This window comes from Cervus elaphus, chromosome 25 (assembly GCF_910594005.1).
Source record: "Cervus elaphus chromosome 25, mCerEla1.1, whole genome shotgun sequence".
Lineage (NCBI taxonomy): Eukaryota > Metazoa > Chordata > Mammalia > Artiodactyla > Cervidae > Cervus > Cervus elaphus.
In genome coordinates, this window is record NC_057839.1 from 42,253,205 (window position 1) to 42,281,155 (window position 27,951).

General features: G+C 38.9%; 1 protein-coding gene across 2 annotated transcripts; it reads right to left on the bottom strand.

Moving 5' to 3' along the window:
* Nucleotides 1–2,863: 2,863 nt before the first annotated feature.
* On the bottom strand, nt 2,864–26,162 carry TARS1 (threonyl-tRNA synthetase 1). 2 transcript variants are annotated; one of them, XM_043887549.1, is made up of 20 exons: nt 25,915–26,093; nt 22,101–22,181; nt 20,212–20,402; nt 17,417–17,509; nt 15,408–15,531; nt 14,004–14,125; nt 13,347–13,464; nt 13,035–13,099; nt 12,870–12,948; nt 11,959–12,105; nt 11,311–11,409; nt 9,921–10,087; nt 8,628–8,790; nt 8,391–8,528; nt 7,954–8,031; nt 7,739–7,839; nt 7,539–7,643; nt 5,654–5,726; nt 3,862–3,976; nt 2,864–3,407 (listed from the first exon to the last, which is right to left on the bottom strand). In XM_043887549.1, exons 1-20 carry the CDS (start codon nt 25,969–25,971, stop codon nt 3,259–3,261), a joined length of 2,265 nt encoding a protein of 754 aa, XP_043743484.1. In that variant the 5' UTR covers nt 25,972–26,093; the 3' UTR covers nt 2,864–3,258. The 2 variants fall into 2 exon arrangements, with proteins under 2 accessions (XP_043743484.1, XP_043743483.1); XM_043887548.1 differs by lacking the exon at nt 17,417–17,509 and having other exon boundaries at nt 25,915–26,162.
* Nucleotides 26,163–27,951: the final 1,789 nt, after the last annotated feature.

Genomic DNA, 27,951 nt, shown 5'->3' on the forward strand with positions numbered 1-27,951 from the left:
GGTCACGAGGGGCTCAGGTGTGACCTCAGCCGGCCATCCCAGGTCCTTCAACCTTTCACTTGTCTAGACCGTCCTAACCCGCCTGCGCAGTACAGACTTCACGTCTCTACAGATTTTGGCTTCATTTTGGTTTTGGTACATACTTCACACATTTTGGCACCTACTTTATTTTTGTACCTAATTTTGTGATTTTTACACCACAAAATCTGTCTTTGCAGATGTCATTGTTCTTACATCGTTCCTGTCTGTATATTTTATTACCAAGATCATGTAACTCTTGATACAGTCTAAACAATTAGGTTCTATCACTTCTTTTTAGGCCATGCTGTGTGGCATGTGGATCTTCGTTCCCTGACCAGGGGTCAAACCTGTGCCCCATGCAGTGGAAACACGGAGTCTTATCCATTGGACTGCCCAGGAAATTCCAGAATGTGGATTCTGTCGATTCTTCATTATATGCCAGAAGAGATCAGAGGGGTACAATAAATAGAAGTCTGTTCTCTGGGAAAGAGAAGGAAAATAAACTACAGGCACAAGAGCTTTGCTGGGATGCCTGCCAAGTTGCTTCAGTAGTGTCCGACTCTTTGTGACCCTATGGACTGTCATCAGGCTCCTCTGTCCATGGGATTCTCTAGGCAAGAATACTGGAGTGGGTTGCCATGCCCTCCTCCAGGGGATGTCCTGATCCATGTCTCTATGTCTCCTGCATTGGCTGGCAGGTTCTTTACTACTAGCGCCACCTGAGATAAGAGTGGTCCCCTAATACTTCCACTGAAATCTGAGGACTAAGTTAAGAAGGTGTCAGTTACAAAGAGTAATCTTTTGATTCCCAGTCCTGCTTACCTATGTCTTTATTATACTTTTATATCTTACATTTTGTAGTATTTCCAAGTATTGCAAGAAAAGCCATTGTTGCTTCAAGTGTAAAAAGGGGACTGGAAAAAAATCTAGATAAATCATAGCTGGTCTTTGAACTACATTATGAAAACAATTTAAAATAATTCTTCGTAATATGAGTTTTTTTAAAAACTGAGGAAAAAAATCCAAACTCAGGTACTATGATTTTAAAGAAATAAAAGTCAAGTATAGTTGTGAAATGAATCAGATGTTTTGGTGTTATGATTTGTGAATACAAAGTTTTGGTTCAAATGCCAAATTAATTTCCCAAGATCAGATAAGAAGTTAATTACAAATCTGTCAAAGGCTGTCTTAAGACAGTCATAAGAAAGGCTTAATTATGAAGTTTCAAAAAGAAAAACCCCTATGATTAAAGATCTTATCTCCTTTATTAAAATGAGGATTAGTTGATGCAAATTGGCTCTGCTTTGAAGTGACCCTAGCAAACAAACTACTGGAGTTACTGGAGAACTGACAAGATGCTACATTTTTAGAATCACTAAAGAGGAATTAATAAGTCTCCACTTATTAATTAAAAACAAGAAATTCCTTATTCTGTGGTGTTCTCCCAAACACCATTCATTGGCAAAAAAGAAACTCATAAATTATTCCTTATGAGAGAATATGGAATTTGCATAAAGAATTCTAGGGCCCAGAAGAATCTGCCATAAACACACATTTCTTTTTTCATTGAAGTACAGCTGACATACAATACTAAATAAGTTACATAGTGATTAACAATTTTTAAGATTATCATCCTCCATTTATATTCATTATAGAATCCTGGCTAAATTCCCTAGTACTATACAATATATCCTTGTAGCTGGTTTTATACTTAAACGTTTATATCTCCTAACCCTCTATCTATCCCTATACTGCCCCTCGTCTCTTGTCTCTCTGCACTAGTAACCACTAGTTTGTTCTCTGAATCTATGAAACATCCTTTTTATATCTAGATATAGAGATCTCTATAGATTCAGAAAACTAAGATCATGGCATCCGGTCCCATCACTTTATGGCAAATAGACGGCCAAACAGTGGAAACAGTGGCTGACTTTATTTTTTTGGGCTCCAAAATCACTGCAGATTGTGATTGCAGTCATGAAATTAAAAGACACTTACTCCTTGGAAGGAAAGTTATGATCAACCTAGACAGCATATTAAAAAGCAGAGACATTACTTTGACAACAAAGGTCCATCTAGTCAAGGCTATGGTTTTTCCAGTAGTCATGTATGGTTGTGACAGTTGGACTATAAAGAAAGCTGAGCACAGAAGAATTGATGCTTTTGAACTGTGGTGTTGGAGAAGACTCTTGAGAATCCCTTGGACTGCAAGGAGATCCAACCAGTCCATCCTAAAGGAAATCAGTCCTGAATATTCACTGGAACGGCTGATGTTGAAGCTGAAACTCCAATACTTTGGCCACTTGATGCGAAGAACTGACTCATTGGAAAAGACCCTGATGCTGGGAAAGATTGAGGGTGGGAGGAGAAGGGGATGACAGAGGATGAGATGGTTGGATGGCATCACTGACTCAATGAACATGAGTTTGGGTGAACTCCGGGAGTTGGTGATGGACAGGGAGGCCTGGTGAGCTGCAGTTCATGGGGTCGCAAAGAGTCGGTCACTACTGAGCAACTGAACTGAAACTGAAATAGATATCTATATCCATGACTCACCCTTCTTAAAAATGTGTGCAAATCTACTCTAAAATAGCTTCATGGTTGGTTTTAAAAGGTTTGTGTCTCCAAAACAGCTACAAGTGACATTCCTACAAGATGTCATCCTATGACTGAGCAGCAGGCCCCTGTTTCATACCGCAGTTTGAGAACAGCACACACTAAGGGCTTGACCTCTCCATCCAACTTACATCATCTGTGTTACAAAACATGAAAGATAAATATTGGATCAAGTGATTTGTTCCGGGTAGGTGTATATGGACATGAAGGACAGAGCAGTTGAAACTTACGTGAACAGAAGTTTTTATTTTTTATATCATAATCCAATTCTGATCTTTTCCATTGACCAAATCTGAAAAAACTTACATTTTAGCTGTATTACATTTACAAAAACATTCTTCCACATTACATTAGCACATTCCTCATGCTTTAATTTCAGTGTTCAGAAATTTAATGAATAAAATCATGTTACTGGGTCACTTTTAATTACCTTCTTCAAATACGTCTAAAGTCTAAATAGTCTAAAGGCTAAATTAAAAAATATTGATCTGCAGTAATCTCCGAAGGCTCCGCCAAATTATTCCAAGGTCAGTATAAGCTGATATTTTCCATCATACAAAGTTCACGGTAGGCAAACCTGCTCACCCTTTTCTACTGAGCCAAGCTGGGCAAAGTTCTTCCTTAAAACTCTTCTTCTGCCTGTTTGCTGCGGGAATGCTTGAGCTGCTGGAGCCGCTCGATGGTTTCAGAGGTCGTACGTTCTCCGTGCACCTTATTGTCTCTGGTGCGGATATTGACAGTACCGCTGGTTTTCTCTTTTTCACCAACAACTAAACCAAAACCCACAAAGCTTTTGTTAGGTGAAAAGATTCCTACTGAATATTCGAACAGAAATCTACTCTGTAGCTTCTGATTCACTAAAATGTACAAGTGACCAAATCTACTCATGAAAAAACAAAACCCAACCCACCATTCTACAATGACTAGAACTGCTTGCTGTGCTTATTACCAAGTCACTTAATCCAGCCAACTTAATAAAAATTCACCAGACAAAAAGTAGGAGGTGAAGGGGAGAAGATTTTTAGACAAACCTTTCAAGATTACTTGAATCTTTCAAGTTTTCAAACCAAAATGTTCCTTTGTTGTATCAACAGAACAAACATACAGTTTGAGATCAGGACTGGAAAGAACTACTCATGATGACAATTCCCTTAAGCCTACATCTCCGAGTTTCAAGTTTTCCTAAGGTTTGGCAGGCTATCTTTGGTAAGTCTCCTTTCTTACCTAGGATGAAGTTATATTGTGCTAACTGTGCATTTCTGATCTTCTTGTTTAATGTACAGCCTGGATCCAGATCAATGTCCACCATGAATTTAGCATCGTGGAATTGTTGCCGTACCTATTTAAACAGAGAGAATTCTTCAGATCTCAAGGAGAATTATATTTTGATCTTAAATAATTTTATTAACAATTTGGACAATTACGCAAACAAAAAAGGAATGCTAGTAAATATACTGAAGCATATATTATCGTGATGTGGAACTACAAAACAATATATTGTTTGAGAGATAAACTAGTGAATTAAATAAACTAGGTTAAATTTTCCATCTATCTGACAACCAATTACCACTCAATAAGACAGAATGATCTGAATGGGCCATTTTTACTTCACTAATAGGTTTAGTGATCATTAATGATTGTTAATGATCATTACTGATCATTAACCAATGAACCTTCTGGGATTTTATAAGTATGCAAATGTCAAAAAGGTTCTTACTCAGTTTATTACAGTGCCAGGATAAGACTACACTCTCAACTGTAACCTATTTTAAAGTATGAAGCATTAGTACTTTTTTCCTTAACATGAGCCCTGTGCACATGTTAGTTACTCTGCTACTGGGTAAGAAGCCTGGTAATTGCAGGCTGTTTAACACCTGTGGTCTCTAGTCATTAGTTATTAATAGCAGTGCCCTCCCCCCACAACTCAGTATAATCAAAAATCCACCTCCTATATAATTTGAAATGCCACTCCATCCCCACATGGAGAAAGTCAGTGTTACAGCTGAAAAGTGAGTTAACTAAAACTGACCTTTTTTCTACTGTGTGAGCTTTCATAATGCATATACAATAAAGTAAAATCCATTAACCATGGAAAGCATAACTGATTCTTATAATTTCTAACTAAAACTACTGTGTGAGGTAACAGGAATACAGTGTATCTTGAATAGTCTGCCTATCAGTGGGTTTTTTTTTAATGTTCCTTTATTAAAAGGCAGTTGAGAGACCTGAGTGCAATTTATTCTGATCCGAATGCAGGCTGGGTTTTTTTTTTTTTCGGCTGCACAGTGCGGTCTGTGATCTTAGTGCCCTAATCAGGGACTGAACCCGTGCTCCCTTCAATGGAAGCGTGGGGTCTTAACCACTGGACTGCCAGGGAAGTCCAACATGGTGGTTTTGATGTTAAAATGTTATTCATTGATATTTAGATTTTTGTCTAGCCAATTTATTACTTTCAGCTTGCAATTATGAAACAATGCTTTTTATTAATAACTTAACTTTTCATAATTTGAGATTCCTTAGCATGGAATTGTTGCTGTATAACAGAATAGACTGTTCTACTCTTTAAGGTGTGAAGTATGAATGGTTATTCGTACATTTGTTAGTAAGGTGGCTTTTTGGTAGGGAGGGCAAAGATTGCTCTGTCATACCATCAACTTGAAAAAAAGCTTCAAATGAAAGAAATGTGCATTAGAAACAAAGCAGAACTACCCTGGGTCAAATAGCAGTTTACACTACATTATGCATTTGAATTTACATGTCACACTATTTGCTAACATTAAAAACTAAAACATACAAGTGTGTATAAAACTTTACAAATTAAGTCTACTCACCACAGAACCACATAAAAAAATATTAAAGTGGTAATATGATCTACTTAGGCTTACCAAAGACTGAAAATGTAAACACTTCTCTATATCACAAGCAGCTTGACTTACAAAGCACAGATATAATTTATGAGATCTGAAAAGCTGAACAACAGCTATTAAATTCAAAGAAAGTCATACTTAAGGATTACCTTTTGGGCATATTCATCACACGTTGGTCCCACTGGAACTACCATTACCTGACGAGGGGACAGCCAGAAGGGCCTTCAGAAGAAATCAAAAAATATTTAATGTGAATTTGGGAACTTTCTTCAACAAGGATAGCACATTTCTTAGTCTACTATTCAGTACCTTTTCCTAAAACATGCAAGGGCCACTTCCAACAACCTGGCTTTTTCTCCATGTCCAATAAGGACTGAAGGACGATTCAGAAGCAGAAAAAAGGGAAAATCTGTAACTAAGACTTGTCTTGCTAAGCAGAGAGAGAGCAAAGCAGATAGAGAGCTGGGACCACGTCCCATAATTCAACACAGCAGCTAACAGCAAACACCACGGCACCTGCTGCTGGAGGGCTTAACACGCTGATAAGGAAAGCACCTAATGATTCAAGTTATTTTATCCCAAAGGTTATTTTACTGAAGTGTTATTGCATTACTTATTCTTCATGTAGGGACAGAGACTGTGCCTCAGTTTATTCAAGATCCATTTTGCAGGACTCAACAAATTGAAACTGCTGGTAACTGGTGATGGCACTTGGTAAAAGTGAGTGTGTTTTCACTGCTTATAAAAAGGTGAGCCCACCTGTAGTTCTCCTTTCAGGGATTTCAGGCACCCAATCCCCACCCGCTGCAGACTCAAGCCAGTGCTGCTCCTGGTCCCGCCTCTATGTTCAAGTTATTTTGCTATAATTAGGGGAGTAATTGCTACTGTTAGGCTGGAGTAAGCCTCAAATTGCTTCCCTCATGGCTCAGCTGGTAAAGAATCCACCTGCAATGTGGGAGATTTGATCCCTGGGTTGGGAGATCGTGGAGAAGGGAAAGGCTATGCACTCCAGTATTCTGGCCTGGAGATTTCCATGGACTGTATAGTCCATGGGGTCGCAAAGAGTCAGACATGACTGAGCAACTTTCATTTTCACTTTCAAGCACCAAATTAGGCTGAATTTGGTGAGCACCAAATTCTACCCCAGTTGTGGGCTGTTCCCCACCTACTACAGGTTTGGTAGAACATGCGCTGAGGTGGGCTGTTCCCCACCTACTACAGGTTTGGTAGAACATGCCCCTATTCTCGAGATTGTGCAGAGAATACCGCCCATATTTGTTTTGATTTTGTGAAATATAACTGTAAAGAAATTAGCTTATTTCATTTTATATGTATGACATCCCTGACCCCTAAAATATCTGAACTAATCAAATTACAAATAAAACTGAAGTGACTGCAATGCAGTAATAATGCAGGCTGTACAAAATGGGTGTTTCATAACCATTTCCTGTTTTGAACTGCCTTCCCAAAATGGGGGCCCAGACAAAGGTGCTGAGAAAATAAAATCGAAGTCATGTGCTTATTATCTTGCTGGCAGAAACAAACGTTTCTAGAAATAAGATACAAAAATATTAATTGGTTTGGACTCTGTACTTTCAATCCAAAAAAAAAAAAAACTTGGCTTCTAAAGGGTCCAAAATACTTATTTATTATCATCAGCAACACTGAACAAGGTATTGCTGAAGGCCTACTTTTGTTTACTCAAACAAAAAACAAAGTTTTATAAGTTTCCAAAGTTACTTAGAAAGCAATCAAAACAATAAGCTTCTTACTGATTAATAATTCCTAATTAGAAAGCAATTATATAACATTCAAACCAATCAACTGCTAAAAATAATTAAAAACATTCTTATAGCTAAAAAGTTTGGGTTTAGACTGTAATTCCTTACTTTTTAGTAAACACTTGTCATTAATTAGAAATTACCAACTAGAATCATTCTCCCTTTCCACCACAGAACTAAATTGGACAGCAGACATTTCTGACAGTTAATTTACACAGTCTAGACAAAGACACAAGAAAATGACAAACATTACCATTTGCCCCCATAGTTTTCAGTGAGGATAGCAATCATTCTTTCCACTGACCCCAAGATGGCTCTATGGATAATGACTGGCCTTTTCTTATCATCACCATCATGGCTAGAAGAAAAAAAAAATTGTCTTCCTTTATTTTGTATATATGTTCCTTTATATCCTTACGGAAGAATATTCAGAGCAGACACTTAGAAACTCACCTTACAAAAGTAAGATTAAATCTAATGGGCAACTGAAAATCCAGCTGTACTGTTGCACACTGGTGGTACCGCCCAATAGCGTCTTTAATCTGGATGTCAATCTAAGAGGCAAAGATTGGGTTCTATTAGGGGTGAATTTTTAAAAACTTTAAAGTAATCTCTTCTTCACCCAAACAGAAAAGACATACTACTCTTAATTAGACTTTGGTACTGACCTTTGGACCATAGAAAGCTCCATCTCCGGGATTTAATTCCCACTTTTCACCAAACTCATTCAGACTGTTCTCAAGTTGCTAAGGATAAAACAAAATGATTTAAATTTTTGTTCAAATGCAACTTCTTCCATCCTAATTTGAGACTAAAAATATTATAACTACTTTCATGGGTTACTATTCTTTGCTTTACAATTTTTTCCACCTAGACATACTCATAACACAAACCCCTTTAAAGGTTACAGCTTGATGACTAAAAAAACACTCAACCATGTCTAAAATACAAAATCACAGAGGAAAAAACTGGCTTACACAAGCCTAGAAACCATTTCCAATTTTCTTTCGCTTTTATCTATTTAAAGAAGCTTGGCTTTCTCACGTTATGGTGCAAGCCAATTTCACTCAAGTAATACTGAAGCATGCTGAAAACCACCACTTACTTTCTCAGCTTGATTCCATACTTCAATATCTCCAAGGAATTTTTCTGGGCGAGTAGACAGGTTCAGTTTAAAAGAAAATCCAAATATGCTATATACTGTACGCAGAAAATCCAAACAACCTTTTATTTCATCCTCAATCTTTACAAAAAAAGAAAAAGGGAGGGGGGCACAGTGGTAATTTAATTTTCCTCGATTTTCTTGACATGTCTTTCAAGGTGTCTCACCCGAGTCTCATACCTGCTCGATGGCACAGAATATATGGGCATCATCTTGCTGGAACCTTCGGACCCGAGTGAGTCCTGTGAGTGCTCCTGACAGCTCATTCCTATGAAGCACCCCAAAATCAGCAACTCGCAGAGGCAACTCTCGCCAGGATCTTGGCCGATGATCAAACATGAGGCTAAAGAAGAGAGCAAAGTAAATTCCACTGACATTTAATTTCACAAGAACACAACTGCTTCTCTGATACTGCTAAGAAAGGCTGTCAAATACTGGATCTAGCTGTTCATGCATCAGAAGTCTGGGCTTCTCTAAGCACTTGCATGAATAAAGGAGCAAATAAATTATAATACAACCATCCATAACCAAGCCAGAAAAAAAATATATTTCCATTAATCCTGAAGTCCTATCCTTGTGCTCTTTGAGGATGGCCTTTAAGGCTCATATTGTAAAGAAAATCTTAGCTACATAAACAGTGGAAACAAAAGTCTGTACTTTCTGTTGTGCTATGCAAGTCACTTTAGTCGTGTCCAACTCTTTGCTACCTTATGGACGTAGCCTGCCAGGCTCTTCTGTCCGTGGGACAGGCAAGAATACTGGAGTGGGTTGCCATTTCCTTCTCCAGGAGATCTTCCCAATCTGGGGACTGAACCCGCGTCTCTTACGTCTACCTGCATTGGCAGGCAGGAGCTTTACCACCAGTGCCTCCTGTACTTTCTTACTGCTCCCCCAAGTGCTTTAGTTCCCGGTTAGTCTGAAGGTGCTTCAGAAACTTTGAAGAACCTGGGAAGACTAAGAATGAACTTGAACTTGGCTCCCTGACTTACAAGTCAGGGCCCACGTGGAGACTCCTCTGTCTCATGCCCTCTGTCCTCGAGGCCTGGCTGCTGGGACCGGTGCTAGGAGCTATGACTTGGCCACCTGCAGCCAGCCCCAGCTCTCCCTGGTCTGCCTTACGCTACTCCTCACCCAGCTTCCAAGGATACAGAGTGAGCTGCCTCAAGGCAAGGAGGATTTTCCAAGGATGTCAATTCATCAGCAGGAGGTTCTGATATATGTATCTTAAAAAAATAAAAAAATAAAAGTCTCCCCTGTTCTGTGTTCTGCCTGTTCACTGATGCTGCCCCAGTGCCACTCTTGAATGTCTACAGATCTGAGGACAGAAGACGTTACACCACTGCACTGATGATGTATTTAAATACTCTTCTGATTGCATCATTTTTTTTTTTTAAATTAATACTTTCAAAGGAGGAAAAACAATCTAGGACTGATGGCTAGAAAACCTGAGAGAAACTCAAAACTGCTGAATACCAGTGTCCCGGGCAGTTCATGGGTTTCAGGGCAAACAGCTCCTTTTCCACTTCAAAGGAGAACATGTTCTCGCTGTAGTGCTGCCAGTGGCCCGAGGTCACCCAGAGCCGGCTGTTATAGATGTTCGGGGTGACCACCTCCTGGAATCCTCGTTTCCTGTATTCACTCTGTTAGGAAACAGACACAGTGCATGTGTAGGGAATACATGCTTACACATCAGGTGCAAGGAACAATTTCACGAGCCACTTTATACTATCTAGTAAAGTTCAAGATGCACATCTTAAAATCTCCAAGCTCCGCCGGGAGGTATTCACCAAAGAGGAGGCCCCTGCACATGTATAAGAGGAGGGTACTCCAGCACAACTGGTCACACGGGAGAAAGGGAAATGACGTCAGTGTGCCCAGTAAGGAAATGGGCACACTGTGGAAGTTATACAGTGGATTAATACTGAACAGGTGAAAATAAACTGGATGTGTACTTATCTGAAATGAAAATCACAGGGCAGACTAATACACAGCAAGACTTCATGCATGTAACTTTGAAGCATACAAACACCTAATTTAGATACATATTTATATGGTAGATGTAAAAATAACATGGACAAAAAGGATCCATCCATGCTAACTTTAAAATAATACACAGTTTCTTCTAGGAAAGGAAGGAAGTAGATCAGAAAGGAGTCTCAAAAGAGAGTTTCTCCCCTCTTAGCATGTATGTATTACTCGGTTGTTTAGTTGCTAAGTAGTGTGTGACTCTTTAACCCCAAGGACTACAGCCCGCCAGGCTGCTCTGTCCATGGGGCTTCCTAGGCAAGAATACTGGAGTAGGTTGCCCTTTCCTTCTCCAGATCCTCCTGACCCAGGGATCAAACCCATGTCTTCTGCATTGGCAGGAGGATTCTTTACCACTGAGCCACCAGGGAAGCCCATGTATTACTCTACCTCAATAAAAAATCTGAAGCAAATATAGCCCCATTTGGATATGTTTTAATTAGGAGACGAGTACAGAGATACTGGTGGTGTTATTCTCTATAAACGTACGGTTGTCACAGTTTACAAAGAAAAAAGTAATGTAAAGATTAGCTTGTTTTTCAAAGAAAATACAAATGAATGGTCAGAAAGCCACAGATCTCCTGCATAAGGGGTTACGGGCCCCATTTCAAGCTCACCAGCTTGTCTCATGCATATATACCCAACTATATGGACAAGACCACATATTAGGAGGAAAGAATTTTTTATACATTTTATGACACCTAATACATCCATTTTCATTTATTCTTTAAAATGTTTCTTCTCAAACACAAGGTTATCTTTCCCTCTGGCAGACCTTATCTAATAAAAATCAACTTATGTCTTAAATCTACAGAAGAAAAGAATGAATATGGCTTACCCTGATGAATTCAATAAGTGTGTTATAAATGTAGGCTCCCTTGGGCAGGAAAAAACAACTCCCAGGGCTGAGTTCATGGAAGAAGTAGAGTTCTTGGTCCTGGGTATACAAAAGCAAAAGGAAGTTTATACGTATATATATGGATCATGCCTGGCACAGAGTGAACACACTTTTAGAAATGAATATTTTTTACCAAACTTAACTTCCAGTTTAGTAAACATCTAGGGGTAGAGGAATAAAGTAAAGGACAGAATCCACTGGTGATGCTCTGTGTCATGTTGGGCAACAGGCAGATAAACGTTCCTGGGACTTAAGTTTCCATGTCTTTCAAGTAAGTCAGCGAGAGCAGGGAATTTCAAAAGCATCTCCCAGCTCTACGAAATGCTACTGTACTTCTTTTACAGAAAAATGTAGGCCATCAACATGTGTTCTCAATAAAAAGAGTAGTTAAAATGAATTTCTGCACAGTACTGAACACATTCTAGAAAGATAATGTGGACAATGAATAAGTAATTTACAGCTTTTCCAGGATAATACAGTAAGTCCTTGAAAGCTACAGCACCTCTTCAGAATTAAATTCCCATTACCTGATACAATTATATTTCAAATGAAAATCTGGTCTACACATATTATTCTTTTTAAACATACCCTTCCAATTTTCCTATGATCTCGGTTTTTAGCCTCCTCTTGGAACTTCTCCCATTCTTTCAGCATCTTAGGATCTGGAAATGAAATGCCGTAAATTCTCTGTAGAGTCTCCATATCTGACTTGCCTTCCCAGTAGGTGGAGGAATTCTGAAAAAAAGGAATAACCATGAGATAATGTTCAAACTCTTAATATCTCATTTAAGAGTTACATGTTATTTCTCACAGTTACATTATGAGTCAAATTCGTATTTAGCCCTTATTTCAAGAAAAATGGCACAAAAAGCGAACAGGTAATATATAAGCATCTCCCAGTTGCTGAGGTCTGTCTAGGGTGGTTGTACTCATTCCACAGCACGAAGCTAGTTGCTTAATCCTCTCAAAATTGCCCAGTTCTCAATACTCACTGACATCACAACTCCACAAACAAAACTGACTTTTGCGGCACCTTTCTTTCACAAGAAGATTCTGCAAAAATGGAAAATCAACTAACGAACCAACAACAACAAAATCTTATTATCATGATTAGTTTGGTTAAAAAAAGACCAACTTGGATACAAGTTGGATACAAGACCACCTTAGACATACAAAAAAGTCAAAAGCATGCACCCTACAGTGAGTTGGTCTCAAAGCTTGACTGTGTGATTTTGTAAGTTCCCCAAATCTCCACCACCATGTGCTCTGGTGATGGGTGGTGAGTCTCTCAGTCACTGCTTGAGAGAATTTCAGTTAAAAAAAAAAAAAGGCTAGAGACACACAGTGCCCACAGTCAGCAGACAGCACAGGAAAAAAATCCACCCTTACATATGCAAGAGAAACATGGCTGAAAACAGAAATGAATGCAAGTTTAAATAAACATACATCTTTAGTAGACAAGTATGTCTATATAGAGCCTCCAAAGTTACACTGCTTACTTTGTGTATTTTCAAAGTCTTGATTTTGCCAGTGTGTCTGACATGAGGACCCCGGCAGAGATCTATCAAGGGGCCACACCTGAAGATTAAAAAAAAAAGGAATTTTAACAAAGACTTAAAATGACATATACAATAGTAGTATTTAACGACACTTGATATTCTCACCTGTAGACTGTGGTAGTTGGAGTATTCACTTTTTCATTCAAAATCCTACATTTGAACTTGTTGTACTGAAAATAGAAAAAATTATTTAAAAAAATAACCACTCTTTAATTTTTATTTCTAAATACTGTAGCTAAAATACAATTTGAAGTATGTCTAATTGTATGACTATAAATGTCATACATGTTTTAAAAACATTTGTTAAATTTTTCTAAAGAACAGGATAGGCATCGACTTAGTAAGCTAAGCCCAATGTACTTTAAGTAACGTTAATGAGTGAAACAGAAGTGGAGGCCATGTTACAGTTCAATTTACCTTAAACATTTCCAGTAAAGTTTCCTTCTTAACTTCTAATCTTTCAAAAGCTTGCTTTTCTTTAATGATTTTCTTACATAAAGTCTCCAAAGAAGAGAAATCATTGCTGGACACACCCCTGAAGAATAAAATAGAATCAATCTCTTTCTATCCCATTCTACTCACACCACAGCTTGGGGGAACATTAAAACAAAAGGTTTTAATATAGAAGATCAGACCTCTGCATTATATTAAGAATTTTAGACCCTGGCATCATATATTAAGAATTTTAGACCCTTGTATCATATATTAAGAATTTTAAACTAGACATTTTTTTAATAAACTATTTTTATATTTTCAGTGACTTCGAGTTCTTCATAAAGACAATTCCCACATGTCCCACTAGGAAAGGAGAGGTTCAACCTTCATTTCATTTCCCGACATAAGGTTTAGGTCTATGATCTAAATCACCTTCATTGATCTAGAACAGAGCTCTCAAGAAAGTCTTTACTACTTCATGAGTTACTACAACACTTCAAAGTTTCTTAGCAGGAATACTGGCTAACTATGAAGCAATAAGCTTTATATCATTTCTCCTTTATTGACAAATCTTTAAAAATAAAGTATGAACCCATAGTAATTCAGATTTTATTTTCTTTATCCAGTTACACAACTTACCCTTCTTCAAGGTACATGTCATAATAGAATCCATTTTCTATTGGTGGTCCATAGCACAAACATCCACCATAGACTCTTTCCATGGCTTCACCCATTATGTGAGCACTTGAGTGCCAATACACCTGAAAATTCAAAGAAAAATAAGGTGGTTTGAGTCTGGAAGTACAAGTTGTAAATTAATTGTTTGTTTTGAAAGATACATAAAGTTTAGTATAGAATAAACTCAAGACAAGGAGATCTAAATTTATAAATCTACCAATTGCAATGTGATTATATTCAGAGCCAAAAGGATTTAAAAGGATTCTAATTACTAAATTGTATTTGTATCTTAGAAATTCTCTGTTCAAACTAATTAAAATACAAATTAGCATCATTAATTAAATTGGATGGATTTTGTTCCCTGAAAACAACAGGTACCCACAACATGACTGTCATATTAACTGCAATGGTCTAGGGTCTCTTGAGTCAATCCCACAGGCTATGCTCTGGCCTTTACTTGGCTGTGGAATATCACTTACGAGTTATACCTGCTTTTTTTCTTATTGTGTTTAGTTGCTCAGTTGTGTCCAACTCTTTGCGACCCCATGGACTATAGCCCACCAGGCTCCTCTGTCCATGGGGATTATCCAGGCAGGAATACTGGAGTGGGTTGCCTTTCCCTCCCCTCTAGGGGATGTTGCTGACCAGGGATCCAATCCAGGTCTCCCACATTGCAGGTGGATTTTTTTTTACCATCTGAGCTACCATGGAAGCCCTTTTTTCTTATTGACCCCAAACAACATACAACTAGAGCCTACAATACAATTTAAAACCAAGAACAAACACATGGACCTTGAAATCAAAATAAAAAGTAATAAGTAAATTTAAATTCTCATTAAAAACTTCCAGAGTACATTTGGAAACCGTTGATTCATGTAAGCAAATCACCGTCACTAAAACAAAATATTATGTTTCTTCTTACATGGTATTCCACCCTGGAGAAATAAGGGAAAAACTCTGCTGTCAAATGCAGCCTGATTTTTATAGTGCTTTCAGCATTTTAAGGTAAGAAAGATATGAAAATCAATTTTCCAAAAGGAACAGAAATTTAAATCATGTTCAAATTTAATAAATAGATACACCTTGATTAAGTGTTGACTAATAGTGTAGAGAACAATTTTTGCTTGCTGAATCAATTTCTAATAAAATTCTGAGCACTTTTCCCTCACTGAAGTATCCTGAGTAAGAATAAATTTGAATTAAGTGCACTTCTTAATTTTATAAAACAAACACTTTTATTCTGTTTCCTACATGAAAGACAAAAATTAAGACTTCAAATATGACAATGAGACATCAACCAACTTTAGCCACCTGCTGGCTTAAATAATAAGCTGGAATAGACTGTGAATCTGAATAAAAACTTACTGCTTGAGCTTCCTCATCCTCAAACTTGAGCAGCTCCAAGGTGCAATCTTCCTCCAGAGGACGGTCTAGGTCCCAGACGGCTTTATTCACCTTAGCAATGACAGTGTTGTCGGCCAGGCCTTGACTTAAAATATATACACACATGTATAAAAACATAAGGCTCTATAAAAAAGAATCTTCTGTAGCACAACAGTTGATGTGAGAATCAAAATAAGAAAACATTATATACAGGCATATCTCGTCTTTGCTACACCCTGTAGATACACACACACACACGTATATATATATTTGTGTGTGTGTGTGTGTGTGTGTGTGTGTGGTAACCCTGCATCAAGCCTGTCGGCACCATTTCCAGAACTATATATATTTGTGTGTGTGTGTGTGTGTGTGTGTGGTAACCCTGCATCAAGCCTGTCGGCACCATTTCCAGAACTATATATATTTGTGTGTGTGTGTGTGTGTGTGTGTGTGTGTGTGTGTGTGTGTGTGTGGTAACCCTGCATCAAGCCTGTCGGCACCATTTCCAGAACTATATGTGTGTGTGTGTGTGTGTGTGTGTGTGTGTGTGTGTGTGTGTGTGTGTGTGTGTGTGTGTGTGTGTGTGTGTGTGGTAACCCTGCATCAAGCCTGTCGGCACCCTTTCCAGAACTATATATTTGTGTGTGTGTGTGTGTGTGTGTGTGTGTGTGTGTGTGTGTGTGTGTGTGTGTGTGTGTGTGTGTGTGTGTGTGTGTGTGTGGTAACCCTGCATCAAGCCTGTCGGCACCATTCCAGAACTGCATTTGCTTACTTTGTGCCTCTGTGTCACATTTGCTTAATTCTTACAATATTTCAAACTTTTTCATTATGATGATACTTGTTGTTATGGTGATCTGTGATCTTTGATGTTAGTATTAAGATTTGCTGTAGGTTCAGATGATGGTTGGCATTTTTTTAGTAATACAGTGTTTTTAAACTAGGGCATGTCCTCTTTTTTCAGACCAAACTATTGGACAGTTAATAGATTAGAGTATAATGCAAACAGCTTGTATATGTACTGTGAAACCAAAAAATTCACATGACTTGCTTTCCTGCGATGGTCTGGAACTGAACCTGTAATGTTTCTGAGGTTTGACTGTGTATTATATGGTGATGTACATTTAACTTTCTGAAATAAAATTAAAAAGCAACAGAATTGAAGATAGTCCCCAAGAATATAACTAGAAAATTCTGAAAATTTCAAACACTATTATTTGACACCTAATGCTTCTTGTTTAAGCAAACATGGCAACTATAACAAACAATAACAACTTCCAGTAGCTAACATTTTAATTTCTTCAAAATTAATTTTCCATAAAACCAAGCTATTTAGACTCTAAAGAAAAAAAAGGGGTGGGGGGAGATAGGGCGGTTCTAAATAACTTCTCTGCTTTTCTTCTGCTTGAAATCTGTAATAGATCTTTCCTTTGAGAGGTGACACTAATCTCAGAATTCTGCAAATGCCTAAAATGATATTATTTACAACAAACATATGTGAAATGAAATGCTATCTAGTAAAACGTTTTATAATACGGATAAAAACGTCACCTAAATACATAGTACAAAGTACAAGTGATGAGGTGTCAGACCACACCAGGTACAGAAGTCACAGGAGCTCTGAGGAAGTGAAAGTAGCACAGATCAGAGACACCTGGACAGGCTTTAAACATGTGTCTAGTGGTTAAGAATCCGCCTTCCTTCCAAAGCAAGGGACGCACATTTGATCCCTGGTCGGGGAATGAAGATCCCACATGTTCTGGGCAACTAAGCCTTCACACCACAACTACTGAGCCTGCATGCTCTAGAGCCGGCATACCACAAATAGAGAGAAACCCACACATCGCCATGAAGAGCCCATGGGCCATACCGAAAGATCCACATGCTGGAATGAAGATTCATCATGCCAGAACAAAGACCCAATGCAGCCAAAAATAAACAAATATTAAAAAAAAATAAAGTACCCGGGGGCTGAAGGATCAGAAGATTTGGACAGGAAGAAAAGGAGAGGAAGTGGCACTCCAAGTGTGAGAACTGGCATGGATGCAAGCAGAGATGTGTTAGGAGAGGTACAGGCAGCTGTGTGGCTCAGGCAGGATTGAGTGTGGTTAGTCAGATTACAGACGCGAACGTGCAGCTGGAGAGGCAACAGTCTGTAACACTCTAACCTGACAAAAGCAGGCAACACCCTACACCATGAAGCCCTCACACGGCGAGTCTTAAGTCTACCACCAGCAGGCTTGGACTAGCTGAACTTGCTGTGGGGGCTGGTTCACTCCTTGTTCTGTTTAAGGGTTTACAATCTGCTTATATATCCTTCCCTGCTGAAGCATCAGAACTGAAGAACAAACAGAAAACCCATTCCTACCCCATCTTCAGTGTTCCCACTGAATTTCCCATTATATTATACCCAATGTTTCCTTTCCCCCTGAGATCAAAAGGATCAAAAAAAAAATAATAATAATTCTACATTCACAAAAGATACATGGAGTTGTCAGAGGGAAGCATATTTTATCATACTGGTGTAAAACACTTGTCAAAAGATTAAAGTACTGATGAATAGGTGATTAATATTCTCTGTATTCTTTGGAAAGAAAATAAGTTTCATCTTAGGATCCAAAAGGTACTCTGAGATGCTAACAATTTTGAAAATACAGATTATACATGAATAATACTGGATCATTTCAATTTTTCAAAGAAGGGGTAAAATAATCTACAAAGTAAGATTTGGAACAAAACTTCAAAGAAGAACATTCTGAAGCAAATGGAGCAACCCCCCTCCCTTTTTTCCTTTCATATATTTACTACAAATCACCTGAACCTTTAAATAGCCTGTTATTCACGCTATACATTTTCACAGAACAAGAAGTTATTACAGGCTTTTGTAAAAGTGTCATAAAACACTCACTTTCATATCAGTGACTTAATTCTAGGCCTAGGGTTCACCAGTGTCTTACATGGTTCAACTTAGAATTTTGATGTTTCCCCCAAAATATTTTCTGACTAGTTAGCCTCAATGGAAGCATTAATTAAAAAGAAAGGGAAAATTATTTTCCAATTGGCCACTTGATAAAGTACAACATAATCTGAAGAATGTTGTAGTATGTAGAGAATGAGTTCCTGGAGTGACAGGAGCCTGGATTTTAACACTGACACAGCTACAATCTCATTGGAGACTGGAGAAATGGAGAAATCTCTTAAACAACCAACCTGTAAAATTCTCTCTCAAGTGAAAGGCTGAACTGATACTTAAACATCTATCCATATATCCAGTTATATATGACCTCACATGGAAACTTGCTTAATATTCTTACCATCTTTGGAGTAAGGTAGAAGTACTTTAGGTAGAAATACTTGTCGAATTAATAGCAACATTCCATTCCCTTTCTAAGAAGGCCAGGGCATACTGAACACATGGCTCATGGGCCGAACTGCTCCTACCCCCACTAGCTGGGGGGCTTACCAAAAACCAGCTGCATGTGATGGCTCCCAAATTTGTTTGTGCACTTGTTATTGTATCTCTTAGGTTCAACAATATGATAGCGATGATAATCATTTTTGACAATTCATATGATGATTTCAGTGGTTTCAGCTCAATATGTAACCATTATAAGTAAACAGAAACAGGTAAATAATACAACAAGGGAATTACAATTCTGTGAAAACCAAGTTGAATGTTTGGGAAGGCTTGATACAGGCAAGTCACTTAAAAAAAAAGTTGTCAAGTCAGGTGTGGATGAAACAACTACATAAAAATCTGGAAGGATTTGCACTCAGATGGCTTCTCAAGTGTGTTAAGATAATGTAAAAGTTTAATTAGCACTCCACCCACCCCCAACCTTGGTATTATAGTCGTATTAGTCATTTTTTTTATGACCATAGTTTGCCAATATCGGGTAGAAAATATATGCATCAATTTATGCCAGGTGTGGATGAAACAATTGCATAAAAATCTGGAAGGATTTTGCACTCAGAAGGCTTCTCAAGTGTGTTAAGATAATGTAAAAGTTTAATTAGCACTCCACCCACCCCCAACCTTGCCATTATAGTCATATTAGTCATTTTTTTTATGACCATAGTTTGCCAATACCTGGTAGAAAATATATGTATCAATTTATGCCTTTCCAACTTAATCATTTTTTGATAAATTTACCAGCTATTCATCCCTATCAAGAAAGCATTTACTTTATTACAAAGTATGCATCTAATTTTCACTTACCTGAAATAACTTTAACCCAGCCCAACGAAAGTTTTAACATTAGATTTACAAAAATAATAGTTTTTCATGTGTCATGTTAGTTTTTTAACTTTCCCATTTGAGATGAGGTACTTTCATTTTTAATTTTAAAACTGAGAATTTTAGTAAAAATAGATGAAGCAGTCTCTACTTGCTTATGTGACATTTTATGATCAAAGTAGAAGAAATATATGAGGATATGCAATCCACTCCAGTATTCTTGCCTGGAGAATCTCATGGACAGAGGAGCCTGGCGGGCTACAGTCCATAGGGTTGCACAGAATCGGACACTATTGAGGTGACTCAGCATGCATGCATGCAGAAGAAATATATCATCTTTTGTAAAATAAGACCAAAGTCTTCAAGATACTAACTTTGAATCTTGACCACAAAGCTCTAAACTGTTTTGATTTTTTTAAAAACCCAAATAAAGTAAATTAAACAATAAAAGCACTGAACAGGAACATAACTGTTATGAGGATAAAACTTGGAAAGATAAAAAAAAAAGTTTAGTTACAAACAACAAATGGTCAAGACAGGTATAGCTCATACCTAATTCCACAAGCAATTTGATATGGTGTAGTTTTCCAGGATTCTGCATCCACCTGTTTACCATCAGGCAGGGTGACTTTAATGGGCTTACTATCTTTTTCTGCCTTTTCTGCCAGAATGGAATCGTGTTCTGCTTTTAGCTTATTGTACATCTCAAGACGTGTGTTAATATATTCGGGCCAAGGATTCAACTGCAAGATAACAAATAAACAGTCAGTAAATACTCGTATTCCTTTTCATATAGAAAAGCAAAAGAAATAATAATAAAAAGATTTATCTTTTTTTTTTTTTAAAGATTTATCTTAAGTGAAGTAGTGCTTTATTTTTTTCCCTCTTACAAAATTTCCTTCTCCTTTCAATCCAATTTTTTTTGGGCCTTTAATTTTTTTTTTTTAATGGAAGAGTCTTGATCTCTTTATAACTCCCTCCTACCACAGTCATTCCCTTTCTTTAGTCATTCAGGGGCTCTTAGGGGGCTTTTTATTAAATCATCACAGGGGTCCATACTCCTTGATAGGGAAGCACCAATAAATTAACTGAAAGCTCAGAGCCCATCATTCTATTAATACAATGCTGCTTATATTACCTGGTCCCACCTACTCAGAAGCATCCGTACGGTCCTACCCACCCATATAACCCTCTGGATCTTACTGCTCTTTATCTCCACATCCATTTGGCACTTCCTGATCAGAAGCACTTAGTGTTAAACTTAACTTATTCACCACTCATGGAGCAGATACTCTCCATAATCAGATAATCATAATCTCCATAATCAGATAATCAGTCACATCAGTCACATCACACACACATTCGTGAATCAGAAAAGTCCTCGAATTATATCCCTTCTTTCCTATTTCCAGGCTGATTCTCAAACTTTAACAGAACAGCATGTACTACTCGTATTAAAAGTATAAAAAAGAAATTAGGGAACATTATGCATTTTCTTACAAATTCTGAAATTCAGTCAACAATTCCCCCTACAGTTACAGTGGGATACAATGGACAGAACGTAACAGAAATGGTTACGCAGGGCTCTAAGCAACACTTAGTGGTGCTTGATCACCTACAAACTTACGTTTCAGTAAGTGGAAGTGCTTTAAGTTTAGCAATGCAACGTTTATAAAAAGAGCTCTTAAGTCAGTTTACTGTGCTATAGGGTACTTCTTAAGAGCCTATTCCTTTCTTCTTCTGTCTTTTGGTCATTTTCTAAAGAGTCTCTAATAAAACAGTTGCAATGACAAAAGCAAAAAGTGAAGCCTAGTTCATAGCAGTTCAACTTCAAAAACAAAGTAGGAAGATGAGTCTCACTGCCTCCTACAGCACCCAGGAACTAGGTGGATTCTGGGATGACTCCTGAGATGCCAGTTCCTTCCAGTGTCTGCCTGGTGAACTGAAAGCATTTTTGCTACACTTGTGAGGCCTCCAGGAGATTTGTCCTGGCTTAAAACCAGTCCCTAGTGGCAGGTCCAGGTGGAAACAGTGTGAATGGGGTGAAGGAATGGGGTTTTTTTTTGGTTTCTCTTGTACTTAATATAAGCTCAAACACCAAGTCCCTCAATGTCTCATTAAAGGAAATGGTCAGAGGGCTAGCACCCAATCTGGAAACTGAATAATTATCACAGTCCTCTTTTTACCAACGTTTGTTCTCTGGTTTTCACATCTAATCCCACAGATTATCTTACAATCATACTTCAGCTGTTTTTCTTTTTCAATAACAAGTAACCGCTAGTCTTTCTTTCCCTCTTAGACTTTCCTGGTTCTTCTCCCTGATTTTTCCATCTTGTGCCATCCTAAAATCCCATGAAAACCATAAGACTCTCACACAGGACAAGTCTAAGATAGTTCCCTGCCCGGTCAATCTCTGATGAGAGAGCCCTGAAAACATTTACCTCTGCTCGACCTCCATCCCCCGATCCTTCTTTATTCTTCTTCTTGCTTCCTTCCTTTTGTTTCTCTTCACCAGCACCTACCTAAAGAAGCAAAAAAGACATGAAGGCTCTTTAATTTAATTTGACATCCATCCAAGCTACCCCTAGGAAAGTTTTGAGGATGTTATTGTAGCATCCGTTTTTTAAAAAAGTGGAAGTCTGATTTTGAAAGAGGAGGAAATTTCACCACTGCCAAAGACAAGTTAACAACTTACAATTAAGACAGGCCTTTAAAAAGCACAGAAGAGTTACTTGGTAATATCCAAGTCCTCAAATTTCATTCACTTTCCCTATTCTCATGACTCCCTGCTTCAAGTTTAAATGGACATATACTATATAGCCACAAGAAGCATGCAATTTATTTAGTTTGTATTTTCAGGAAAAAAAAAAATACTAATGTAATATATACTGACCCATTCCACAAATACTATCCAGAGCCCCTGTGCTCACAGTATTTGTTTTAAAACCCCTGCAGAAGAAGCAAACATAAGACTCAATCCCTATCATGTACAAACTTAATCTTTCCAGAGAAACTAAGGCATACAGGTGTGAGAAACTCCTAGAGGAGAAAAGAAAACAGCTGTAGCACTCTGATGTGAGGTCAGATGCGCTAGGCCAACAGCAACCATTAGAGCTTTAAAAGACTTTACAGGACGGAGGTTTCAACAGGCTGGATGTTGAGAATGAAGGACATTTCTTTATTTTGTATATTATTTTAAAACTTTTTATTTTGTATTGGGGTATAGGTGATTAACAATGTTGTGACAGTTTCAGGCGAACAGCAAGCGGAGGGACTCAGCCATACATATACATGTAGGGCAATGAAGGACATTTCTTTATTGCTGGAAACGAGACAGTGATAATGACTAAACCTCTTAGGAAATCTTGTCAGTGGAGACAGGAGAGGGCTCAGACAGAAGTGCTAAAAGTTACCATAAAGAATGTGGACTTCTTAGAATTCAGTTCAATTCCAGGAAGTCACAGAAAGTTTTAAAGTAGGAAGTCCTGTGCAAGAAGACACCAATGGCAAGAACTAGTCTTAACCAGTGGTTCTCACCCAGAAGCAGTGCCCTGTTCAGTGAACGTTTGGCAATGTCTGGAAACCTTTTTGCTTGTCACAACTGGGGAGTACAATTGGCATAGACTGGGCAGAGGCCAGGGAAAGTGCTAAGCATCCAACAAGGCACAGGACAGCTTCCCACAACAAAGAATTATCCAGTCTGTAGTGTCAAGAGCATTGAGGTCGAGAAATCCCGAACCACATTAAGGAATACTACAGGGAACGGCTACCCACTCCAGTGTTCTTGCCTGGAGAGTCCCATGGACAGAGGAACCTGGTGGGCTATACAGTCCATGTGACTAGTCGGACATGACTAGCAACTAACAGTACTACACTACTACAAAGAGTATCATCTCAGAAATAAATGGCTTACCTCCCTGTCACTGCTCAGAGAGAAACATCCTAGAGCAAATTGCACCACGTAAGTTTTACCATCTACAGAGTTCCTCCACAATCACGCTGGATTCTCACAGAAACACTGTGAGATGGCTATCATTATTCCCATTTTATACATGATTAAATTAGAAAAAGTTAGATAATTTTTCTAGGTTCAGAAAACCTTAAGTGGTAGGAAGAAAAGACACCCACCCAGAGGCTGACAGTGGTCAACTCTAAGGGAGGGAGTGATCTTCAGCAGTGAAGGAGTGTTAGGGCAGAACTGGGGATGGGGGCGGGGGCACAACACTTTAGTTTTGTAAATGTTTTGATCTTTGAACTTTTTAAAAACAGTTCAAGATATATTCCTACACCATAAAATGCACCCACAAAAAAAAATGCATAATTCAATGGCTTTTCAGTGTATTTACAGTTGCCCAACTATCACCATAATCAATTTCATTATCTGTAAAGGAAATCCTGTATACTTTAGCAGTTATTCCTTCCTCCCCCATCTCCCTAGCACTTGGCAACAACTAGTATTTCTGTTTCTATAGCCGTGCCTATTCTGGGCATTGCATACAAATGGAATCATACAATAAAGTCATTTGTGACTGGCTTCTTTAAGCCAGTATATGATTTCAAGATCATCTACATTATGTATATCAGTACTGCACTCCTTTTTTACTGTCAAATAACATTTCATTATTTATTCATTTATCACTTGTGGACATTTTGATTGTTCTTTTCAATTTCACAAAGCTTATGACTTGCATCACTTAAAACACAAAACAAATTGTAAAAATATTACTCCAAATTTCCTTTTAAGCTAACACGTCTCCTACTCTGGGATTCAGGACTTACTGAACTTTTAAGGTTCATCTACAGCCGACAGTTGAACAATGAATACACTGTTAAGTCCATTCTAGTCAAGTCCTGACAGGATTCTAAGACTACCTGCATGCCTTCACTATATGATTAATATTGTATTAATTATAACATGATAGTATTATGTGATATATATTATACATAATATACACTACATATACAAGTAATATATAAGAATAGAATATAATAGTGAACATTAATATTATTAGTAACTAGCCAAGTATTCAGGTAAAAAGATGGATACAAAATTAATTGCAGGTCTATCTATGAAAATTCAAAACGGAAAGAGAGGAAACAATTCTGTTTTTCAGATTAAATGTTTTTGGTCACATGGATACTGCTAAATGAAAGCAGTAATGATAAAGGAGAGAACTAACATCAAGGTTTTTTCTGTGTTGTACAACACCTCTCCATTTGACAAAAGAGGCTAGTGGCTAAAAAAGAGTAAGTAACTTTTTATTTGCATACAGCTAATAAACAGGGTTTCCCTTAAAGAAACCGTCTGCAATGCGGGAGCCCTGGGTTCAATCCCTGGGTTGGGAAGATCCCCTAGAGAGGGCAAGGCAACCCATTCCAGTATTCTTGCCTGGAGAATTCCATGGACAGAGGAGCCTGGTGGGCTACAGTCCCTAGAGTCGCAAAGAGCCAGACACGACTGAGCGACTAAGCACAGCATAGTGAACAGTAGAGCCACAACACTAAAATGGGTCTCTCTGGAACCCTGAGGTCCACTTCCCCTTTCCTGTAACAACTGGAAACGTGACGGGGCAGCCGTTCTTCATTTCCAACGAAAACAGAACAAAGATGGGCAAGTGTACATACTATATATTTACATAAAAGCGATCTGAACTTTCAACCCAAAAGTTGGCCCACAGAACAGGATTGGGAAGATGTTCCCAAGCATAGTATGCCACTAAAGGGAAAAGTTCAGACGTGAAATGATGTACGTTTGTCAGTGTGATAAGGCAAGCCTCCAGCATCCGGCAACTGTGTAACTTCTCTAGAGTTTGCCAAGAGGGGTGGTCTCCACCGTTTATTATACAGTTGGGCAGATACCGGTGACTTGGTTTTCCCTTACTGGGTCTTTTACCCGTACGTGGTTTTAAAATTAAATGAGGCTCCGCAACATTCTTCCTGACTAAAGTGAGCCAAAGACGCTAGTCTATAAGTCCAAAGCTCTAGATTCTAGTTCTCTTGTCGGCTTCTAATTAGTTGTGTGGCTCTGAGCAAGACACTCAGCGTCCTCATCTACAAAAAGATGGACCCAGAGATGATCTGCAAGGCCCCGCCCTGCTTAATGAATCTGCGATTCCTCTCCAAAGGGGGCCCTGACTTGTCCCGGAGTTCCATCGCCCCCCGCCCTGGGTTCCTCCACCCCTCTCTCTCCCCACGTTGGGCAACAAGGGTACAAGAGCCCCAGCGCGGCCTCCGGGATCCACTCAGCCCACTCACCGGCTTCTCCTCGTCTCCCATTTTCGCTGAAGGGCTACTGGCCTGCTCCTCGGACATCCGCAAACCACCAAGAGAAAACTAAATCCCAGATCGACGGCCAGGAGGAAAGGACAGCTGTCTCCAAGCAGGCGCCGAGGAGCACTGCGCTTGCGCCTCGTGGTCCACAGATGATGCAATCGGAAAGCGCCCAAACTCCGCCTCCTCCAACCTGATGGGAGAGCAGGCAGCTAATCGACAACCCGGAATGGCGGGCCCTCCTTTCTCTAAACCAATAGAAAAGCGTCTTTGGTGATACCCCTTCTAGAAAATCTGGCAGCGGCGGGGCGGGAGAGGAAACTACAGAACTTGCACTCACTCCTGGCGGGTTATAGGGCCATCCCCGGAGCCCAGAAGTCCGCAATGCGCGTGCGCCTTCTTCCGGGCTGACTGCGCCTGTTACTCCAGGGCCCTTTCGGCCGCCGTAGCGAGCAAGACGCGCTAAGTCTGAGCTTCCGGGAAGTTTCCGGTTACCGGTTCCTGGCCCAGGGTCAGACCCTGCAGTAGAGGCCATAGTTCCTTGATGCTTCGGCGCTATCCTGACCTGCCGTGACTGCTGAATTCTGCGGACTTTTCCCGGCTCTCAAGTCTATAGCGGTGAACCAAGCGAGGCCCTCCTTCTTGCAATCCAGAGTTCCCAAGACCTAAGCCTTGTTGATCCGGGGACGAGCGCCTTTCCTCGGATATTCATTATTATTACACGCCACCTCCAGTCTGTTGCATCAGGGAACTTTTCCACAGAGACTATGAAAATGCAACGAAACTTTACTTAAGGAAATAACCACGCCGACTCCTCGGATTCTCCCACACAGAGGTCTCAGTGTTTGGAATCGAATGACTCTCATTTATTTTATCAGTCAATTTAAAACAGTCGCTATTTTGAAATCAGAAGCATAATGAGCTGGTTTACAGTTTATGTACTCCACCAAGTTTCATGGATTATATTTTCTAAACATCAGTCCTCGACAGCTTGCCTCCTTCAGGGTCATCCTTTCATGAAGTTCAGTCAATAGCCTCCTAACCCGATTTCTTGTGTTCATTTTTTTTTTTTTTTCACATGCCAGCAGTCTATTTCTCAGTGAATTTCCTTTTATTATCTTTCCACAAGGGAGAATAGTCTTTTTAAAAAAATACAAATATAATCATGGCAACCTCTAGCTTTAAGTGGCTTTCAGTGTAAAGAAAGTCATGGTTTTGAAGGCCTCTGACTGCCCCGCTTTTTCACTACACTGAGCTGCAACCTTAATGACATTTTTATTTCTTGGGTCTGCCTATTGAGGCTATTCTCATTCTCATCTCTGACTGCCCCACATACTTTTTGCCTATTTAGCAACTACTTGTTAGATCTCAGAAACCGTTTCTTTGAGGGAGAATTTCTTGACCACTCTTACTGGGATGGGGTAAGTCTCCCTGTTACATATTCTGGTAGCTTTCTGTAGCGCTCTTTGTAGCACAATTGTAAAACCACTTCAGTTTTACAATTAAAAAATTATTTTCTCAGGTTGAAAACGTCACAGAAGCACAACTTGTGTATTTTTGCCAGCATCTAGCAGATAAAAACCTGACACACAGTTGATGTTCAATACATGTTGAGGGAATTAATGAGTGTTGAGACAATCCTTGCTTGAAAAACTACCTCTTAATATGGATTGTGAAAGAAAGAAACCCAAGCCTCTATACTAATGAGATTGAGAAGAAGGTCTATAATTAGAGTAGATTATTGGTAGTACTTGGGGGATGTTCTCTTTAAGAAGTTCCAGGAGTTAGACACAATTTTATAGGCTTAAGTAAATGAATCTGACTTCCTATATTTAAATCACAATGAGAATCAGCAAGATCTAGTCTTTGCTTCTAATGCAAAACAATTTAATTGTGCTCATTAGCAGTGTTTTCCTGATGAAGACCAAGAAAGATCAAGATACTGAATTTGCTAGAGGCAGAACAGTGTTAGTGGCTCAGTCGTGTCCGACTCTTTGTGACCCCATGGACTGTAGCCCGCCA